A 19,069-nucleotide genomic window follows, 5' to 3' on the forward strand; every position below is an offset into this window, starting at 1 on the left:
CAGAAGTTTAGATACACTCAATTATTATTTGGTAGTATTGCCTTTAAATTGTTTAACTTGGGTCAAATGTTTTGGGGAGCCTTCCACAAGCTTCCCACAATAAGTTGGGTGAATTTTGACCCATTCCTCCTGACAGAGCTGGTGTAACTAAGTCAGGTTTGTAGGCCTCTGTGCTCGCACATGCGTTTTCAGTTGTGCCCACAAATTTTCAATAGGATTGAGGTCAGGGTTTTGTGATGGCCACTCCAATACCTTGACTTTGTTGTCCTTAAGCCATTTTGCCACAACTTTGGAAGTATGCTTGGGGTCATTGTCCACTTGGAAGACCCATTTGCGACCAAGCTTTAACTTCCTGACTGATGTCTTGAGATGTTGCTTCAATATATCCACATAATTTTCCTCTCTCATGATGCCATCTATTTTGTGAAGTGCACCAGTCCCTCCTGCAGTGCTTCACGGTTGGGATGCTGTTCTTCGGCTTGCAAGCCTCCCCCTTTTACCACCAAACGTCATTATGCCCAAACAGTTCTATTTTTGTTTCATCAGACCAGAGGACATTTCTCCAAAAAGTACAATCTTTGTCCCCATGTGCAGTTGCAAACTGTAGTCTGGCTTTTTTATGGCAGTTTTGGAGCAGTGGCTTCTTCCTTGCTGAGCGGCCTTTCAGGTTAAGTCGATATAGGACTCGTTTTACTGTGGATATTGATACTTTTGTACCTGTTTCCTCCAGCATCTTCACAAGGTCCTTTGCTGTTGTTCTGGGAATGATTTGCACATTTCGCACCAAAGTACATTCATCTCTAGGAGACAGAACACTTCTCCTTACTGAACGGTATGAAGGCTGCGTGGTCCCATGGTGTTTATACTTTCATACTGTTTTTTGTACAGATGAACGTGGTACCTTCAGGCGTTTGGATATTGCTCCCAAGGATGAATCAGACTTGTGTAGGTCTACATTTTTTTTCTGAGGTCTTGGGTGATTTATTTTAATTTTATTTTATTTTATTTATTGTTTTACGTCAAGCAAAGAGGCACTGAGTTTGAAGGTAGGCCTTGAAAGACATCCACAGGTACACCTCCAATTGACTCAAATGATGTCAATTAGCCTTTCAGAAGCTTCTAAAGCCATGACATCATTTTCTGGAATTTTCCAAGCTGTTTAAAGGCACAGTCAACTTAGTGTATGTAAACTTCTGACCCACTGGAATTGTGATACAGTGAAATAATCTGTCTGTAAACAGTTGTTGGAAAAATGACTTGTGTCATGCACAAAATAGATGTCCTAACTAACTTGCCAAACAATAGTTTGTTAACAAGAAATGTGTGGAGTGGTTGAAAAACGAGTTTTAATGACTCCAACCTAAGTCTATGTAAACTTCCGACTTCAACTGTATATACACACTACCTGTCAAAAGTTTTTGAACACATGCCCATTCAAGGGTTTTTCTTTATTTGTACTATTTTCTACATTGTAGAATAATAGTGAAGATATCAAAACTATGAAATGACACATATGGAATCATGTAGTAACCAAAAAAGTGTTAAGCCAATCAAAATATGTTTTAGATTCTTCAAAGTAGCCACCCTTTGCCTTGATGACAGCTTCGCACACTCTTGGCATTCTCTCAACCAGCTTCACCTGGAATGGTTTTCCAACAGTCTTGAAGGAGTTCCCACATATGCTGAGCATTTGTTGGATGCGTTTCCTTTACTCTGTGATCCAACTCATCCCAAATTATCTCAATTGTGTTGAGGTTGGGTGATTGTGGAGGCTTTCCTTCTTGGTCAAATAGCCCTTACACAGCCTGGAGGTGTGTTGAGTCATTGTCCTGTTGAAAAACAAATGCGCAAACCAGATGGGATGGCGTATCGCTGCAGAATTCTGTGTTGGCCATGCTGGTTAAGTGTGCCTTGAATTGTAAATAAATCACTGACAGTGTCACCAGCAAAGCATCCCCACACCATCACACCTCCTGCTCTATGCTTTATGTTGAGAACTACACATGCAGAGATCATCCGTTCACCTACTCTGTCTCACAAAGACACGGAGATTGGAACCAAAAATCTCAAATTTGGACTCATCATACCAAAATACAGATTTCCACTGGTCTAATGTCCGTTGCTCATGTTTCTCGACCCAAGCAAGTCTCTTCTTCTTATTAGTGTCCTTTAGTAGTGGTTTCTTTGCAGCAAATCGACCATGAAGGCCTGATTCACGCAGTCTCCTCTGAACAGTTGATGTTGAGATGTGTCTGTTACTTGAACTTTGTGAAGCATTTATTTGGGCGGCAATCTGAGGCGCACTTAACTCTAAAGAACTCTGCAGCAGAGGTAACGCTGGCTCTTCTGTTCCTGTGGCGGTCCTAATGAGAGCCAGTTTTATCATAGTGCCTGATGTTTTTTGCAACAGCACTTGATTAAACTTTCTAAGTTCTTGAAATCTCCCGTATTGACAGACCTTCATGTCTTAAAGTAAAGATGGATTGTAGTTTATCTTTGCTTATTTGAGCTGTTCTTGCCATAATATGGACTTGGTCTTTTACCAAATAAGGCTATCTTCTGTATACCCCCTACCTTGTCACAATACAACTGATTGGGCTCAAACGCATTAAGATGGAAAGAAATTCCACAAATTCACTTTGAACAAGGCACCCCTGTTAATTGAAATGCATTACAGGTGACTACCTCATGAAGCTGGTTGAGAGTTTACCAAGAGTGTGCAAGGCTGTTATCTTTTTTTGGTTACTACATGATTCCCTAGGTGTTATTTCCTGGTTTTGATGTCTTCGCTATTACTCTACATACATAATCATGTATTTTCTACATTGTAGTTTTGGTTTGTTTCATTCCATTTACGATTTTTGTCAATTTAGTCATTGTATTTTGTTTGGAGAGCTCCTGTCAATATTGAGTAAGGACTCGCATGCATGAAGTTGACCTATAGGCTACCTTGCCTGCGCTCAGACTTAGGCATATAAATGTGCCAATTTGAGGATCTGATAGTATTTCTGATTGGCTTAACGCACCACCACTAATGAGCTGTGGAGCTTCTCAAAGTAATGTTTACTTCTCATCAAACAGCAAGCAAACAAAGTCTGTGTGTATTTTAATTGATTTGAATAATATTTCCAACACTGTCCCTTTCGATAACCACTCGTGAAAGGGTCAAATGTCATGCTCTGATCCAGTGGAAACATCATTAAAAAAAATGCCTGATTTACTTCTTATCAGCGCTTGACTTGGACAGAAATAGGTTTCGTTTACTCTTTTTTTTTCGTACTGGTACTGTTTATTTAGGTGCAGTAGCCAAGTCAAGTACTGCTTCTTGTCCCTTGCGCAAATTGCCTACAGTTGTGTCTATCCCAAGCTCACTGGCACAGGAAACTCTGAGGGCCCAGAATATTTTTTTACAGGCCATGTGTAGCCAATGTGATTTTATAGGATATTTGTTTTTAATCAGGATATTTTCTACCTGCAAGCTGCAATGGTTTTATTTGTTGGCTTTATAGAGGCTATTTTTACATAGTTGGCAATGGCATTAGAAGTTACTTTTTAGGTTTGTATCATTTTCATTTAGATTTGGATAGAATTTTGATTAACCACATGACAATGATTTTGAGCTATGTTATTATAAATTAAATGAAACTTTCACGAAAATGTGCATATGAGAATCATAACTGGCACGCAGATCGGTAGAAATGGTAAGATAAATTGACATTCCACATGAGAAAAGTTATTACTGGCACCTTCAAGAGAGGAATGGCAGAATCTGAGAAAGCCAGCAAGAGCGAGAGGAGGATGCTCTTTTTTGGGGGGGTTATCTAGATCTCTGGGATTATTTCATCAAACTGTGAGCTTAAATAGTACGTACACACCCCAACCATCGACTAACCGGTGCCCCCACACATTGACTCTGTAATGGTACCCCATGTATATAGTCTCGCTAATGTTTATTTTACTGCTGCTCTTTAATTATTTGTTACTTTTATTTCTTCATTTTTGGGGGGTATTTTCTTAAAACTCTGTTGTTGGTTAAGGGCTTGTAAGTAAGAATTTCACTGTATGGTCTACACCTGGTGCATATGACAAAAACTATTTGATTTGATTTAAAGCATCAGACAAGCTCAATTCATATAGTTGTTTTTATAAAAACTCATAGGGAATGTCTACATGTATATACTCATAGGGAATGTCTGTGTATATTTGATGTTTGGAAATACTACCAATCGATTGGTCGAAGAACAGATGACTTTTGGTCGACAAAGATTTTTGTTGTCGGGGGACAGCGCTACTACACGCTGTACTATCCCTCAATCATGTGTAGTACTATATCTAATGTCGTAGAATACTAAAGTAATTACTACAGTAATGTCTGCAAAAACACTACATTTGTTTTAACTATAGTAAATACTACAGTGTTTAATTTGCATATACCCTGCCCATCCCCTTCCCCCTCATCCCAATTTGTGCCACCCGTAAGAGAGAAACCTACATGCCAAGTATAGATCATATAAACTCAGCAAAAAAAGAAACGTCCTCTCACTGTCAACTGCGTTTATTTTCAGCAAACTTAACATGTGTAAATATTTGTATGAGCATAGCAAGATTCAACAACTGAGACATAAACAAGTTCCACAGACATGTGACTAACAGAAGTGGAATAATGTGTCCCTGAATCAAGGGGTGTCAAAATCAAAAGTACCAGGCAGTATCTGGTGTGGCCACAAGCTGCATTAAGTACTGCAGAGCATCTCCTCCTCATGGACAGCACCAGATTTGCCAGATCTTGCTGTGAGATGTCACTCCACCAAGGGACTTGCAAGTTCCCGGACATTTCTGGGAGGAATGGCCCTAGTCCTCACCCTCCGATCCAACAGGTCCCAGACATGCTCAATGGGATTGAGATCTGGGCTCTTCGCTGGCCATGGCAGAACACTGATATTCCTGTCTTGCAGGAAATCATGCACAGAACTAGCAGTATGGCTGATGGCATTGTCATGCTGGAGGGTCATGTCAGGATGAGCCTGCAGGAAGGGTACCACATGAGGGATTGTGAGGGAGCACAGCGTTAAGACTGCCTGCAATGACAACAAGCTCAGTCCAATGATGCTGTGATACACCGCCCCAGACCATGACGGACCCTCCAAATCGATCCTGCTCTAGAGTACAGGCCTCGGTGTAACTCTCATTCCATTGACGATAAACGTGAATCCGACCATCAACCCTGGTGAGACAAAACCGCGACTCTTCAGTGAAGAGCACTTTTTGCCAGTCCTATCTGGTCCAGCGATGGTGGGTTTGTGCCCATAGGCGACATTGTTGCCGGTGATGTCTGGTGAGGACCTGCCTTACAACAGGCCTACAAGCCCTCAGTCCAGCCACTCTCAGCCTATTGCGGACAGCCTGAGCATTAATGGAGGGATTGTGCGTTCCTGGTGTAACTTGGGCAGTTGTTGGTTCCATCCTGTACCTGTCCCGCAGGTGTGATGTTCAGATGTACCGACTCTGTGCAGGTGTTGTTGCACGTGGCCTGCCACTATGAGGGCGATCAGCTGTCCGTCCTGTCTTCCTATAGCGCTGTCTTGGGCGTTTCACAGTACGGACATGGCAATTTATTGCCCTGTGCACATCTGCAGTCCTCATGCCTCCTTGCAGCATGCCTAAGGCACGTTCACGCAGATGAGCAGGGACCCTGGGCATCTTTCAAGACTCTACCTAGAGCTGGCCGCCTGGCCAAACTGAGCAATAGGGGGAGAAGGGCCTTGGTCAGGGAGGTGACCAAGAACCCAATGGTTACTCTGACAGAGCTCCAGAGTTCCTCTGTGGAGATGGGAGAACCTTCCAGAAGGACAACCATCTCTGCAGCACTCCACCAATCAGACATTTATGGTAGCCCAGACGGAAGCCACTCAGTAAAAGGCACAAGACAGCCTGCTTGGAGTTTGCCAAAAGGCACCTAAAGGACTCTCAGACCATGAGAAACAAGATTCTCTGTTCTGGTGAAACCAAGGTTGAACTCTTTGGCCTGAATGCCAAGCATCACGTCTGAAGGAAACCTGGCACTATCCCTACAGTGAAGCATGGTGGTGGCACCATTATGCTGTGGGGATGTTTTTCAGCGGCAGGGACTGGGAGACTAGTCAGGATCAAGGGACAGGAATGGAGCAAAGTACAGAGAGATCCTTGATGAAAACCTGCTCCGAGCGCTCAGGACATCAGGGCAAAAGTTCACCTTCCAACAGGACAACGACCTTAAGCACACAGCCAAGACAAAGCAGATGTGGCTTCAGGACAAGTCTCTGAATGTCCTTGAGTGGCCGAGCCAGAACTCGGACTTGAACCTGATCCAACATCTCTGGAGAGACCTGAAAATAGCTGTGACGCTCCCCATCCAACCTGACAGAGCTTGAGAGGGTCTGCAGAGAAGAATGGGAGGAACTCCCCAAATACAGCAGTGCCAAGCTTGTACCCAAGAAGACTCGAGGCTGTAATCGCTGCCAAAGGTGCATCATCAAAGTACTGAATAAAGGGTCTGAATACTTATGTAAAATTTAAGAGTACATTTTGATACATTTGCAAACATTTCTAAAAACCTGTCTGCTTTGTCATTATGGGGTATTGTGTGTCGATTGATGACGAAAAACAAACTAATTTAATCAATTTTAGAATAAAGCTGTAACGTAACAAAATGTGGATCAAGAGAAGGGGTCTGAATACTTTCCAAATGCACTGTATACTATAGTTAACTGTAAATACTACAGTATACACCAGTATACTACAGCGAAGACTACAGTTTAGTCCGCAAAACACTACAGTGAATACTTCATTATTTATAAGATAGTATAGTATTTTTTCATGTGGGTGGTGAGTCAATGGTGGGAAAATGTAGATAACTTCTCTAAGAAACGGATGTTGTTGTCCTCTTTGCTTGACACACATTCCCCTATGCCATACAATAGTATAGCCTATCACTGCCTATACTCAGAAGATACTCAGGATTTACTGTAGTCTATAAACAATTCTGTATTAGTGCCTAAGCTAGGCTAATAATGACTACTTAGGAAAATGTTACATTTTATTCTTGGCCTAAATGAAAACAAATCGTACAAATCCTATATGCTTTGAGACACATTCCTAAAGATAATCATATCGGCTAAACAGCATGTTTCCTGAGGACCTCAGATTAAAGGCATTATGTTTTATAACATAAATTGTGTGTGTGTGTGTGTGTGTGTGTGTGTGTGTACATAAAGTGTGTACTGTACATGTAAGTAGTTGGTTCTCACAGCTTCAAACTGCTCTGTGTGTGTATTTGTGTGTGCGCCTGTGTGTATTTGTGTGTGTCCTGGTCAGTTTATAGGGCTCCTGCTGTTCCGTCCGTGCGGGGCTGCGTAAATAAGGGCCATGTTCCGTTCAGCATTCGAACCCTTGGCATCTGGCTGCGGGTGCGCTCCCTAAACACTTCCCCACTTCCCCTCCCCTCTACTGGCCTATCAAGGCAGCACACTTTCTCACAGTTCTGTGGTTTCAGACTTGTTTATTCAAGTGGAACTTCTTAGAAGTGCACGGTTTCACTTGTTTGTCATATATCAACTAAACTGTAACAAGTGTACTGTTACCCTGTGGGTTTTGATGCGGCCGATGCATATGTAATTGCGTTGCGTGACTGCACATGCACTTGTATGGGAGCACAAATGACAACAAAACAATGTAGAACATGAAGATTCAAGCTTTTGTACATGACTTGGTCCTCCTATGATGACGTTAGTAGGACCTGCTGTTACTGGGTATTAGAAAAAATTCAAGTGGTTCTGCCCTTGTTATTTTCTGCCTTGGAGTAGAGGCAGGCAGGTTGTTGAGCATATATGGCGCGTTCTCGTTCGTGCAAGAGTCGCATCCAAAATGTGCCGTCACCCGTTTTGGTTTCATTTAGCTATTTCTGCCAAACCCCTCCAGCCCAACTGCTGAACTTAACTTAAAGCAGAAACACTGGTCTGGCAAAGTGTTTCACGATTATAGCAATGGAGCATGATTAGCCACAGCAAAAAGACTCAGATCAGCACAGCCAAAGGTTTCTTCTCCACAGTCCGGCTCCTCCTGTGATGAATAAACTGAAATCCAATCGGGGAGGTGATTACAGTAATGGCAAACACAGCATCCTGGCCAGTGATGCTAGTAGCAATACTGAGATGTGAATAAGTAACTGCCTGTCTGCCTGGACTGGGTTGGGCGATTCAATATGGCCACTTGTTTACCTGTTATGTGCATACAACGTACAATGAAAAACACCCCCACTCACACTAAGTGCTGGATTAGGCCAAGTAAAGGACAGTTATAGAGGGCAGGATAGCTCGTACTGTTTGACGGCTCCCAGAGACCTCACTATGCCTGTCTTATCTGGCTTGGGGTCCCTCAGGGTTGCGTAAGTACCCCACTGTGATTAGAGGGCAAAGTGTTTTTATTCAGGCATGCAAAGGACAAAATTTGGCATGTTTTTGCAAAGTGATTACTAGTGTATAAGAGTCTGGTTTTGTTAGGGAGCTACCACGGGACCAGATCAGGTGGACTGTTGTGGCATCGGTCATTCACCCTTAGTTATCTTGATACCCATTAATGTTAAAAGATAACCTATCATAATAATCAATTACATATTTTGAAACAATGACAAGTAGTAGGACATTAATTGTTACCTGTTCAGACAGAAGTAATGCCCATAAAACGGGTCTGAATGTTTTTCTATTTCCAATATCCACAAGTGTTTCACATTTGTTTTTTACTTTTCATGTGTGTGTAAAATATTACTGATTTTAGATGTGTCTGATTTGACATTTTATTACATTTTTTTGTAAAACGCTATATATCCATTGTTTAGTTTTAATGAAATGCTTGTATGCTGTATATTTGACTGTGATATGTTGTTATCTCACAATGAATGCACTTACTGGAGCATCTGCTAAATTACTATTATGTACTAATTATACTAATACATACTAATTATGTCAAATGTAAATGTTTTACATACATATCTCATATTACTGTATTAAATTATAATATCATTATATATAAATGTATCATTTGTACATTATTATTATTTTTTGTTATTTGTTACCTTTGACTGTGTAAAACCTAGCAGTACTATTATTATTTCTGAGAGTAAGGCGGATTGATTCCATTTTGCAAAAAAACTCTGAAATGAAACCATCAAGTGATTTTAAACAAATGCATGTCTGTCATTGAACAACCCTATGCCTTTTTTAGATAGTGAAAAACACACCATTCTCTATAAACAATAAAAACAAATTTACCAACATTTCTGAAAATGGATATATAGCGTTTTCGGGAATGAATCTCTTCAATTGTACAGATAAGTTCCTCCATACCTGAAGACATGTTGATTTCACTGTCCTTGAACACTTCCAGAGACCAGAACAAATTGTCTCTGTAGATTTGGTGTTGATTTACAAAGTGTACATACAAATGTAAAAACAGGTAAGCATTGTAGGTGTAACGACCAAAGACCTGAACTGCATACCAAAGCACCTTGCTTATCCAGAGCCATACCATTTTGTAGTAGACAGGTAGTGGAAGGGAGTCCCTAAACCCTGTCGTGGCTGACTGCAGGGCCCCATCCTCCCTCTGCATTCCTCCCTGTCCCCACCCCCCCAGATCTGCAGCCAGTCTCACAGATGGCGCAGGGAGATTGCATTAGCAGATACTTGTCTGTTATTCTTTTCTAATAATCTATCCCATAAGCGACCATAACCAGCCCTACACAGCCAGACAGGGTTGTGCGTCTGAGTCCCGAAGGCACACATACTGTAGTGTGACGAGGCCTGTCTCTCCTTAAACTACATCAGGTGGAGATTACTGAACTAAGCCCAACCACGCAGAGGTTTCATGTCGGCCTAACAACACACTCACTCTATACACACTGTACACACACAGGTTCACACACATGTAAAGGAGCGTGTCCCTCATAAATCTACACTAAATCGACCCCCAGAATTGAGACACAGACATGTCATGCACACGCACGCACGCACGCATACACACAATTGAATCACCTTTTTCCCGCTAAAGACCCTTGCTACTGTACTTCAATCAGACCTAATACCTCAGACAGGTTTACCTTATAACAGAGCAAATAAATCCGTCTCACAGACAGATACGCTGAAGTCAGGCATGAGCTTAACAAACCTGAGGACGGTTTTCCCCCGAAAGCATCACCAGGCTTTAATACAAATACTATACAGCTCAGAATGAGGCCTGATGCCAATTTCTATAATGTTTTCATGAATACAAATGGTCCCTCTAAACCACTCTAACTCATAACACTAATTTCCATTTATGCCATAAGTAATTTACTAGTGCTTATATTACTGCCGCGCTCCTGGCCCGCAATTCACATCTGATGCTTTTCATATTAACAGTGTAAGTGCACTTGAGGGACTCGTCTTCGTATCAGAATCCGCCACCGCCGCGCAATCACCATTTAGCTGCAAGACACATCGTAATTCGTCTGTCATGTAGATCGAATATCACATTTTCCACTTGAATTAACTATGCATCTTACTCACTACATTTGAGTGAACAAAACATTAGGAACACTTTCCTAATATTGAGTTGCACCCCCCTTTTGCCCTCAGAACAGTCTCAATTCGTTGGGGCATGGACTCTACAAGTTGTCGGAAGCGTTCCACAAGGATGCTGGCCCATTTTGACTCCAATGCTTCCCACAGTTGTTTCAAGTTGGCTGGATGTCTTTTAGGTGGTGGACCATTCCTGGTCACACGGGAAACTGTTGTTGAACACCTAGTAGCTTTGAGTTCTTGGCACGGTCAAACCGTTGCACCTGGCACCTGCTTTGCATACCCTGTTCAAAGGCATTTAAATCTTGTCTTTCCCATTCACCTTCTGAATGGTGCATAGCATCTCTGTCTAACTTGTCTGAAGGCTTACAAATCCTTGTTTAACCCCCCCTTCATCTACGGTGCCTTCAGAAAGTATTCAGACCCCTTGACTTTTTCCACATTTTGTTACATTGCAGCCTTATTCTGAAATGGATTGAATAAATCTGCACACAATACCCCATAATGAAAAATAACAAAAACAGGTTTTTACATTTTTTTGCAACTGTATAGAGAAAAAAACGTATTCAGACCCTTTGCTATGAGACTCGAAATTGAGCTCAGGTGCATCCTGTTTCCATTGATCATCCTTGTGATTTCTACAACTTGACTGGAGTCCACCTGTGGCAAATTCTATTGATTGGACATGATTTGGAAAGGCACACACCTGTCTATATAAAGGTCCCACAGTTGACAGTGCATGTCAGAGCTAAAAACCAAGCCATGAGGTCGAAGGAATTATTCCGTAGAGCTCCGAGACAGGATTGGGTCAAGGCACAGATCTGGGGAAGGGTACCAAAACATTTTTGCAGCATTGAAGGTCCCCAAGAACACAGTGGTCTCCGTCATTCTTAAATGGAAGAAGTTTGGAACCACCAAGACTCTTCCTAGAGCTGGCCGGCCGGACAAACTGAGCAATCGTGGAAAAGGGCCTTGGACAAGGAGGTGACCAAGAACCCGATGGTCACTCTGACAGAGCTCCAGAGTTCCTCTGTGGAGATGGGAGAACTTTCCAGAAGGACAACCATCTCTGCGTCACTCCACCAATCAGGTTTTTATGGTAGAGTGGCCAGACGGAAGCCACTCCTCACTAAAAGGCACATTACATCCCGCTTGGAGTTTGCCAAAAGGCACCTAAAGACACTGACCATGAGAAACGCAATTCTCTGTTCTGATGAAACAAAGATGGAACACTTTGGCTTGAATGCCAAGCGTCACGTTTGGAGGAATCCTGCCACTATCCCTACGGTGAATCATGGTGGTGGCAGCATCATGCTGTGGGGATGTTTTTCAGCAGCGGGGACTGGGAGACTATTCAGGATCAAGGCAAAGATGAACGGAGCAAAGTACAGAGATCCTTGATGAGAACCTGCTCCAGAGCGCTCAGGACCACAGACTGGGGCAAAGGTTCACCTTCCAACAGGACAACGACCCTAAGCACACAGCCAAGACAATGCAGGGGTGCCTTCGGAACAAGTCTCTGAATGTCATTGAGTGGCCCAGCCAGAGCCCAGACTTGAACCCAATCGAACATCTCTGGAGAAACCAGAAAATAGCTGTGCAGCAACGCTCCCCATCCAACCTGACAGAGCTTGAGAGGGTCTGCAGAGAAGGGTGGGAGAAACTCCCCAAATACAGGTGTGCCAAGCTTGTAGCTTCATACCCAAGAAGACTCGATGTCAAAGGTGCTTCAACAATGTACTGAGTAAAGGGTCTGAATACTTATGTAAATGTGATATTTCCGTTTTGTATTTTCTATAAATTATCAAACATTATGAGGAATGATGAGGATGAGGGGGAAAAAATACATTTTAGAACAAGTCTGTAACCTAACTAAATGTCAAGGGGTCTGAATACTCTCCGAATGGACTGTATACTGATTTGAAAGAGCAGGTGTTTCTAATGTTTCGTACACTCAGTGCATGTCTTATGTTGTCTAGCCATGGTAGGGGGTGTATTCACCATTTCTCTGACCCTTGGTGCTCCTTAGGAGCTCTGCATGCATTCCTCGCTGGACCGTGGCCAGAGCAGTGGTCTTTACTGGCAGGCTTGACTGCATGACTGCGCCACCGCCCATCATGGTCCTGAGCTGCAGCCAGGCCTGCCTGGTGGCGCTGGGTCTGGGATCGTGACTGTGACTGCTAGCCACAGTAAGACTGCTCCCCTAGCTGCTCAGAATAGTCCAAGTGGTCCATAACATGTTCCTCTCCCAAATGCATATTTTACTGGACTCATTCTCTCTCTTTCTCATTCTCTCTCTTTCACTTCGTTATTTTTCTTTGTAGTTATTAAAGACGTGCTCCGGTACTTTGGCGACTAAGAAAGTCTTTTTTAAACCTCCTGCTTTGGATGTGTCAATGTGTAGTTCATACATGCAATCTATGAGCAGAATGAATGCCTTACCTAAATTAGCCACAAAATCCCAAGTTTGAAAGCGACTGTTTTCTTGAAGCTGTGCTGCACTATTTTCTCTACATTTTCCCCCCACGAGTTCTAGCCAATGAGCTTCAGCTCCTCACATTTGAGTGACAGCTAGCAAGAGACCTGCCCAGCGTTATCCAATGTAGTTGTAGGGTGGGCGCAATGGCTCAGTGGACACAGCAGAGAGAGAGAGAGAAATGATGTGGTGCACGTATCGGTAAATACGTATGTGACACAGTACACCATTTTCGGGTACCACTTTTGGTTTGTGAGTGCTACTATCAGAACTACTGTCTAAAAAGTATACAAAAGTAATGGAGCATCTCTTTAATTTGAACATAATGAAATGTTTATTCATCTCTCTCTGTTTTTTCTTTTGTTTTTATTACTCCTTCTCTCTCTCGCTCTCTCTCTCCCCTTTCCCATCCTTCTCCGTCCATCCACAAATTACAATTCTAAATGCAATCGCGTGTTAACATGTTTTTTTGATTGGCTACGATTAAAAACAGCTATTTTTATTTCTCAATCTCAACTCCCATCCGCCATTCGAGTGCATAGGCTAAAGTCAACGGTAGGCAGGCTATGAGCGCAACACCAACCACTTTACAATGTGAGTTTGAGGCAGTATAATTGTTTGAAACCTGAACGTTTTACTTTCCTTTGAATAATGAGGAATGTCTGTCTTACTTTGTGGAGGCAATTGCAAGACTCTCTCTCACTTCACCCCACTCTCCCTTTCCCATCATTCTCCATCCATTCTTCAAAGCTAGGCTTGGGGTGTTCACTTTCTGTAGGTACGCTCTCTTTCTCTCTCTCTCTCTCTCTCTCTCTCATTCTCTCATACCCCCTCTCTCTCTCTTGGTTTTTCTTTCACTCACTCTCCCTTTCCCATCATTCATCAATGCTGGTCTGGGCTTGGTGTCTGGTGATAGCTGTCCCTTAGGCACGTTCTCTGTAGACCAAACGGGTGCACAATGACACAATGTCCTCTTGTTCTGAGCAATGCGCTGCAGTCAACACGTGTAACCTTTGTGGAACACTTTGTGAGCTTGAACCGTATTACCCTTATCAACCTGAGTCAGACAGATTGGATGGAGATTACTCTACCAGCAGACCTTTGAGGCTGGCAAGAGGGCATTACAAGGATGAATGTACATGCATTGCAATTCAGAACAGATCTCCCAGAGGAGTCAATGAAAAGGTCAAAGATGTGGAAGATAAATTTACTTAGAGAATAGAATGGCAGGCGATTGTCGTGTTTGACTGGTTGTCTCCCCCCCCTGACATGCTTCAAGGTCTGAAAACAGCCATAGCCACAAATGAGAATGTTTATCACGATGGTAATATCCTACCTCCCTGCCCCAGTAGTACTGACTTCACACATGGGGGAAATCTGCTCCATGATTCAACACAGCACCAACACAGAAACGGCATCTACACTGAAAACCCAATTACGGAAGTAAGGGGTAAAGCCAAGTTCATTAATGCAAACGTTCCAATAAATCCTGTCCCACAGTTTGCTGCAATTTAAGGCAGTTGCCGTGGTTACCATCAAAGCCAACTGAACTCTAACAAACTCTGAACATACACCAGCAAGACGCCCAGTAGTAGTGACTATGGCATGGACTCGTGTGCGCTGCTCTGCCTTCTTAACAACACTATCAACAAGGCAAGTCCTACAGGCCCTAGACTACTGTTCAGTAGTGTGGTCAGGTGCAACAAAGAGGGACTTTGCAGTTGGCTCAGAACAGGGCATCACGGCTGGCTCTTAAAAGTACACGGAGAACTAACATTAATGACATGCATGTCAATCTCTCATGGCTCAAAGTGGATTTACTTCATCACTACTTGTTTTTGTATGAGGTGTTGACAAGCTGAATGTACCGAGGTGTCTGTTTAAAATACTTGCACACAGCTCAGACACCCATGCATACCCCACAAGACATGCTACCAGAGGTCTCTTCACAGTACCCAAGTCCAGAACAGACTATGGGAGGTGCACAGTACTACATACAGTAGAGCCATGACAACATGGAATTCTATTCCACATCAGATAACTGATGAAAACAGTAGAATCAGATTTTAAAAAACAGGTAAAAATATACCTTATGGAAGGTATGTGTGAAGAGACACACACAAAGGTACAGACACATGCATACGCATACATTGTGATTTTGTTGTTGGTATTAAACATTTTGTATTGTAGATATGTACAGTAGTGGTGTAATAATGTTAAATGATATACTGTTTTATATTTAGCTTTATATGTAATGTAAGTGCTTTAATATGTTTGGACCCCAGGAAGAGTGCTAATGGGGATCCCTAATAAATACGTGTGTGTGTGTGTGTGTGTGTGTGCGCGCGCGCTATCTGTTGTGTTTATATCTCCCACTCTGCTCACCCTCTCTCCCTAAGGAACCCAATTCCATTTGGCTATTACAAAGCAGAACCTTCAATTCCACATAAATACAGGACATCCCTACCTCACATCTCGGCATCATCATCTCCGTTCCCATTAAGCATCCTTTTTATTGCAACACTGATGAACCATTTAAAGGGTGCATTAGCATATTGGCAGTGAAGCGATCACCATTGGGCCTGAGCGATTTGGGATCGTAAAGCACAAAATACATTTAATACACAGCTTTGGCGTGATCCACAACCCACAGGGAGCATTACTCGGGCAGAAGGACTCCGATTTGGGAAACCGATAACAAAGTTAATGGCTGGAATAAGCGTGTTAATGCTGCAGCTCTATAGGGCAATGCTGCTATGAGCCGTTGCCTGGCTAAAAACAGTCACATCATCACAACTTGCACTTCTATGTTCATGATGAGCAGTAAATAGGTTGTACAGATAGGTGCATGCAGCATACGCCTGTGGCTGCTCACGTAAGCCATTATTGACGCTTTATAGTTCTTGTACACTCTTGTGCCCTTCAAAGTAAAGTTATACCAAAACAACAAACCTGGTGAGTCAGGTACCAGTGCATGTGATGTGGGCACTTCGACGTGGTATGAGCGAGGTTTGTGTCAGTCTGTCCCTCAATAAACCGATGTAGAAATAGATCGGCCCTTGGTCCAGTGCCACTACTGTGGCTGAGCAGTATGCAGTGAACCCTTGGTCCAGTGCCACCTTGGCTGAGCAGTGAGCACAACAACACTTTTAAAGAGAGCAGCTGTAGCCTTCGTGTCGCCGTGACCACGACAGCTCTCACTGAGTCCTGAGTTGTGCCTCAGGTCGGCTGTCTTACATAATGCAACACTTCCATGGCTCCAAGTGTGTGTGTGTGTGTGTGTGTGTGTGTGTGTGCGCGTGCGTGTGTGTGTGTTTGCGCGAGAGAGTGTGAGTCTGGCTACTGTCTCAGTCCACAAGCTGCACCAGATGGCTGCTCTCCAGCCCAGGGGTGTGTGTGTGTGTGTGTGTGCGCGTGTGTGTGCGTGTGAAAGAGGGTGAATGATAGTATTGGAGACAATATGGTTACAGCGCGTATGGCTCAGTTGGTAGAGCATGGTGCTTGCAATGCCAGGGTTGCGGGTTTGATATCCATGGGGAAAAAGTATAAAAATGTACTCACTCATAAATGACAAAAATGTAAATATACCAATCTCAACTCAATCAACACCTAGTACCTTTGCCAGAGGTTTCTAGACGTTGATTCATTGAGAACAGCTAAAGTCCATTGGAAATAACTTTCAACAGCTCATGGACTTGTCAGGCTGAAGCAATGAATTCAGACGAAAGCATCAAAATGTTACCATTCGCCAAACTGTAAATTACAATCAGAGCATTCAGAACAGTTACCAGCCATTTGAAAGAGAACTTAATTTACATCCCCCAGCCCAGCCAGCACAGATCCATCCAAGATAGCCAACCTGCCTGATTCTAAGCTGAATTAATCTTTGGGGGGGGGGACATATCCCTGCATACCTGCCTTCAGTTAAAGAGTGGAATTTTCTCCCTCTTTATCTTAATCATAGCAAGATGTGATACAATCCTCCCGGTTCCTGATGGGTTACTTGGCCCTGTTCCCAGAACAGTTTGTAATGAGAGGGATTAGGCTGCGTTAATTGGATAGATGGTCCAAAAAGATTAGCTTCTCTGACTCTGACCAGCGTTCCTTTGTTCGCCCTCCTCCTATGGCCTTTGAATAATGGAGCTTTTTTCCTCCTTGTAAATAGTGAGCTGCCTGTAATCTTAACGTGTTAATGCGGTGACAGATACTATCGGTCTGGGCTCTGAGCAGTTACAGCTGCTGTGTTGGACTTTGGAAAGGCTCTACGATGGCTACTGTCGTTGCAGTTCGACTGCTTGAGGTCTGGAACTTGAGTGACAAAGTCAGTAATGAAATACAGTATGCATGCACCAATCTTTGTGATTTTATATATATGCTAAAGATACATTTGTAACAAATATCCAGGTCTCTAAAATGCCCTACTGGCAACAGTTCGTCTGTCTTCACAGTGTAGTGTAGTGTCATCAGCAGTCCATGAGGCACACGCCACTGGACACAGACGTCAATTTAACATCTATTCCACGTAGGTTCAACGTTTTTTTTATTGAAATGACGTTAATTCAACAAGCGTGTGCCCAGTGGTACAGATGTTTTCTTCCCGTTTGTATCAATGTTTTGGCGAAGCAGATCATGTGAAAGTCAGGGTGGTAGAATGTGCCCTTACTTTTACTTTACCTTGACATCAGCATGTTGTTGGTTTCCGTTATCTCATGTCCCACTTTGTTTTGTCTTTCTCCAGATCCTTCAAGCCAGACTTTGTCCTGATTCGCCAGCATGCCTACAGCATGACTCCGGGCGAAGACTTCAGGAGCCTGGTGATTGGCCTTCAATACGGGGGAGTCGCCAGCATCAACTCCCTGCTCTCCATCTACAACTTTTGCAGCAAACCCTGGGTGGTGCGTGATCCATAACCTGCCTCCTCACCGCCTTTCCACCCCCCATCTTACCCCATATAAAGAGGCCCTTAGCGGCCGCCTCAGACTGATTTATTTGGGCTATTAAAAGTAGCCATAACACCTGTTTCTGAAATAGCCAGACCAGGGGCCTCCAGTAAGATCCGTTATTATTCACCCTGTTTTAACAGCAGAGAGGCGGCCAGGCAAGGTGCGCTGGAGCTGGAGCCGGGCCAAGTTACATTTGTACCATGGCTACAGTCTTTAGAACCCAGACAAAACATGTTGGCGGTAGTAGACAAAACATTCCGGGAACTTACCTGTTTTAAAGGTCAAAGTTTCTCACTAAAAACATTTTTAATGGATAGGGCTGCATTCAGCTTTCAAGGTGTCAGTTTTTTGTCTCCAGATAACTACAGATGTAGTATAAGACACTTTCTATCCCGCCTTCTATATACAGTAACTACGGTAGAATGGTGTCTCGTGTTTTGTTTCTGCTTGCAGTTTTCCCACATGATTGAGCTCTACCACTCCCTGGGCCCAGAGAAGTTCCCACTGAACGAACAGACCTTCTACCCCAACCACACCCAGATGGTGAGCGCCTTCCTGACACTGTTTGTTTATAATGCGTGTTCTGCTTTACTGCGTTATCATCTTCATATAGACATAGCACTCGGAATGAATGAACTCTGTATGTTTTCAGATCATCTTGATTTTTGCCCTTGTGACACTTTGTCTTAACTTGGGGTAGACAAGTGTCACAAGGGCAAAAGCGGGAAACAGTGAGAAAGTAAGGGGTTGGGTCACAATATTTCCTGTGGCGTCATGTGCAAACCTTCAAGCTGATTAGTAAAATGTCTCGGCCAGAGTGCAGCTCCTATTGTTGCCCAACTTCATTTTCTCTGGTTGTAGTTTCCAATCCCCTATCAGTTGAGTTTATGGTACTTCAGGCAGCGAAAACACAGACCACTTGAAGAATGTTGTCCTCAAATTAGTCATAACAAAATAATTGTTATGTCTCAGTGCAACACTATGGGCATCACAACACTGAAGCCCATGGATCTTAAAGAGACAGTGCCAGGTAAGTAGGTTTAAGGTTGCTCCAAACTATC

At 43.2% G+C, this 19,069-nt stretch overlaps 1 protein-coding gene across 1 annotated transcript in view; it reads left to right on the forward strand.

Moving 5' to 3' along the window:
• Positions 1 to 19,069, forward strand: part of LOC112216824 (synapsin-3) — a 132,161-nt gene that overhangs the window by 49,999 nt on the left and 63,093 nt on the right. Inside the window, exons 5-6 of the mRNA XM_024376921.2 lie at positions 17,804 to 17,960; positions 18,462 to 18,551. Coding sequence (XP_024232689.2) covers positions 17,804 to 17,960; positions 18,462 to 18,551 — 247 coding nt within the window. The remainder of the gene's footprint in view (positions 1 to 17,803; positions 17,961 to 18,461; positions 18,552 to 19,069) is intronic.

Source organism: Oncorhynchus tshawytscha, linkage group LG17 (genome assembly GCF_018296145.1).
Source record: "Oncorhynchus tshawytscha isolate Ot180627B linkage group LG17, Otsh_v2.0, whole genome shotgun sequence".
NCBI lineage: Eukaryota > Metazoa > Chordata > Actinopteri > Salmoniformes > Salmonidae > Oncorhynchus > Oncorhynchus tshawytscha.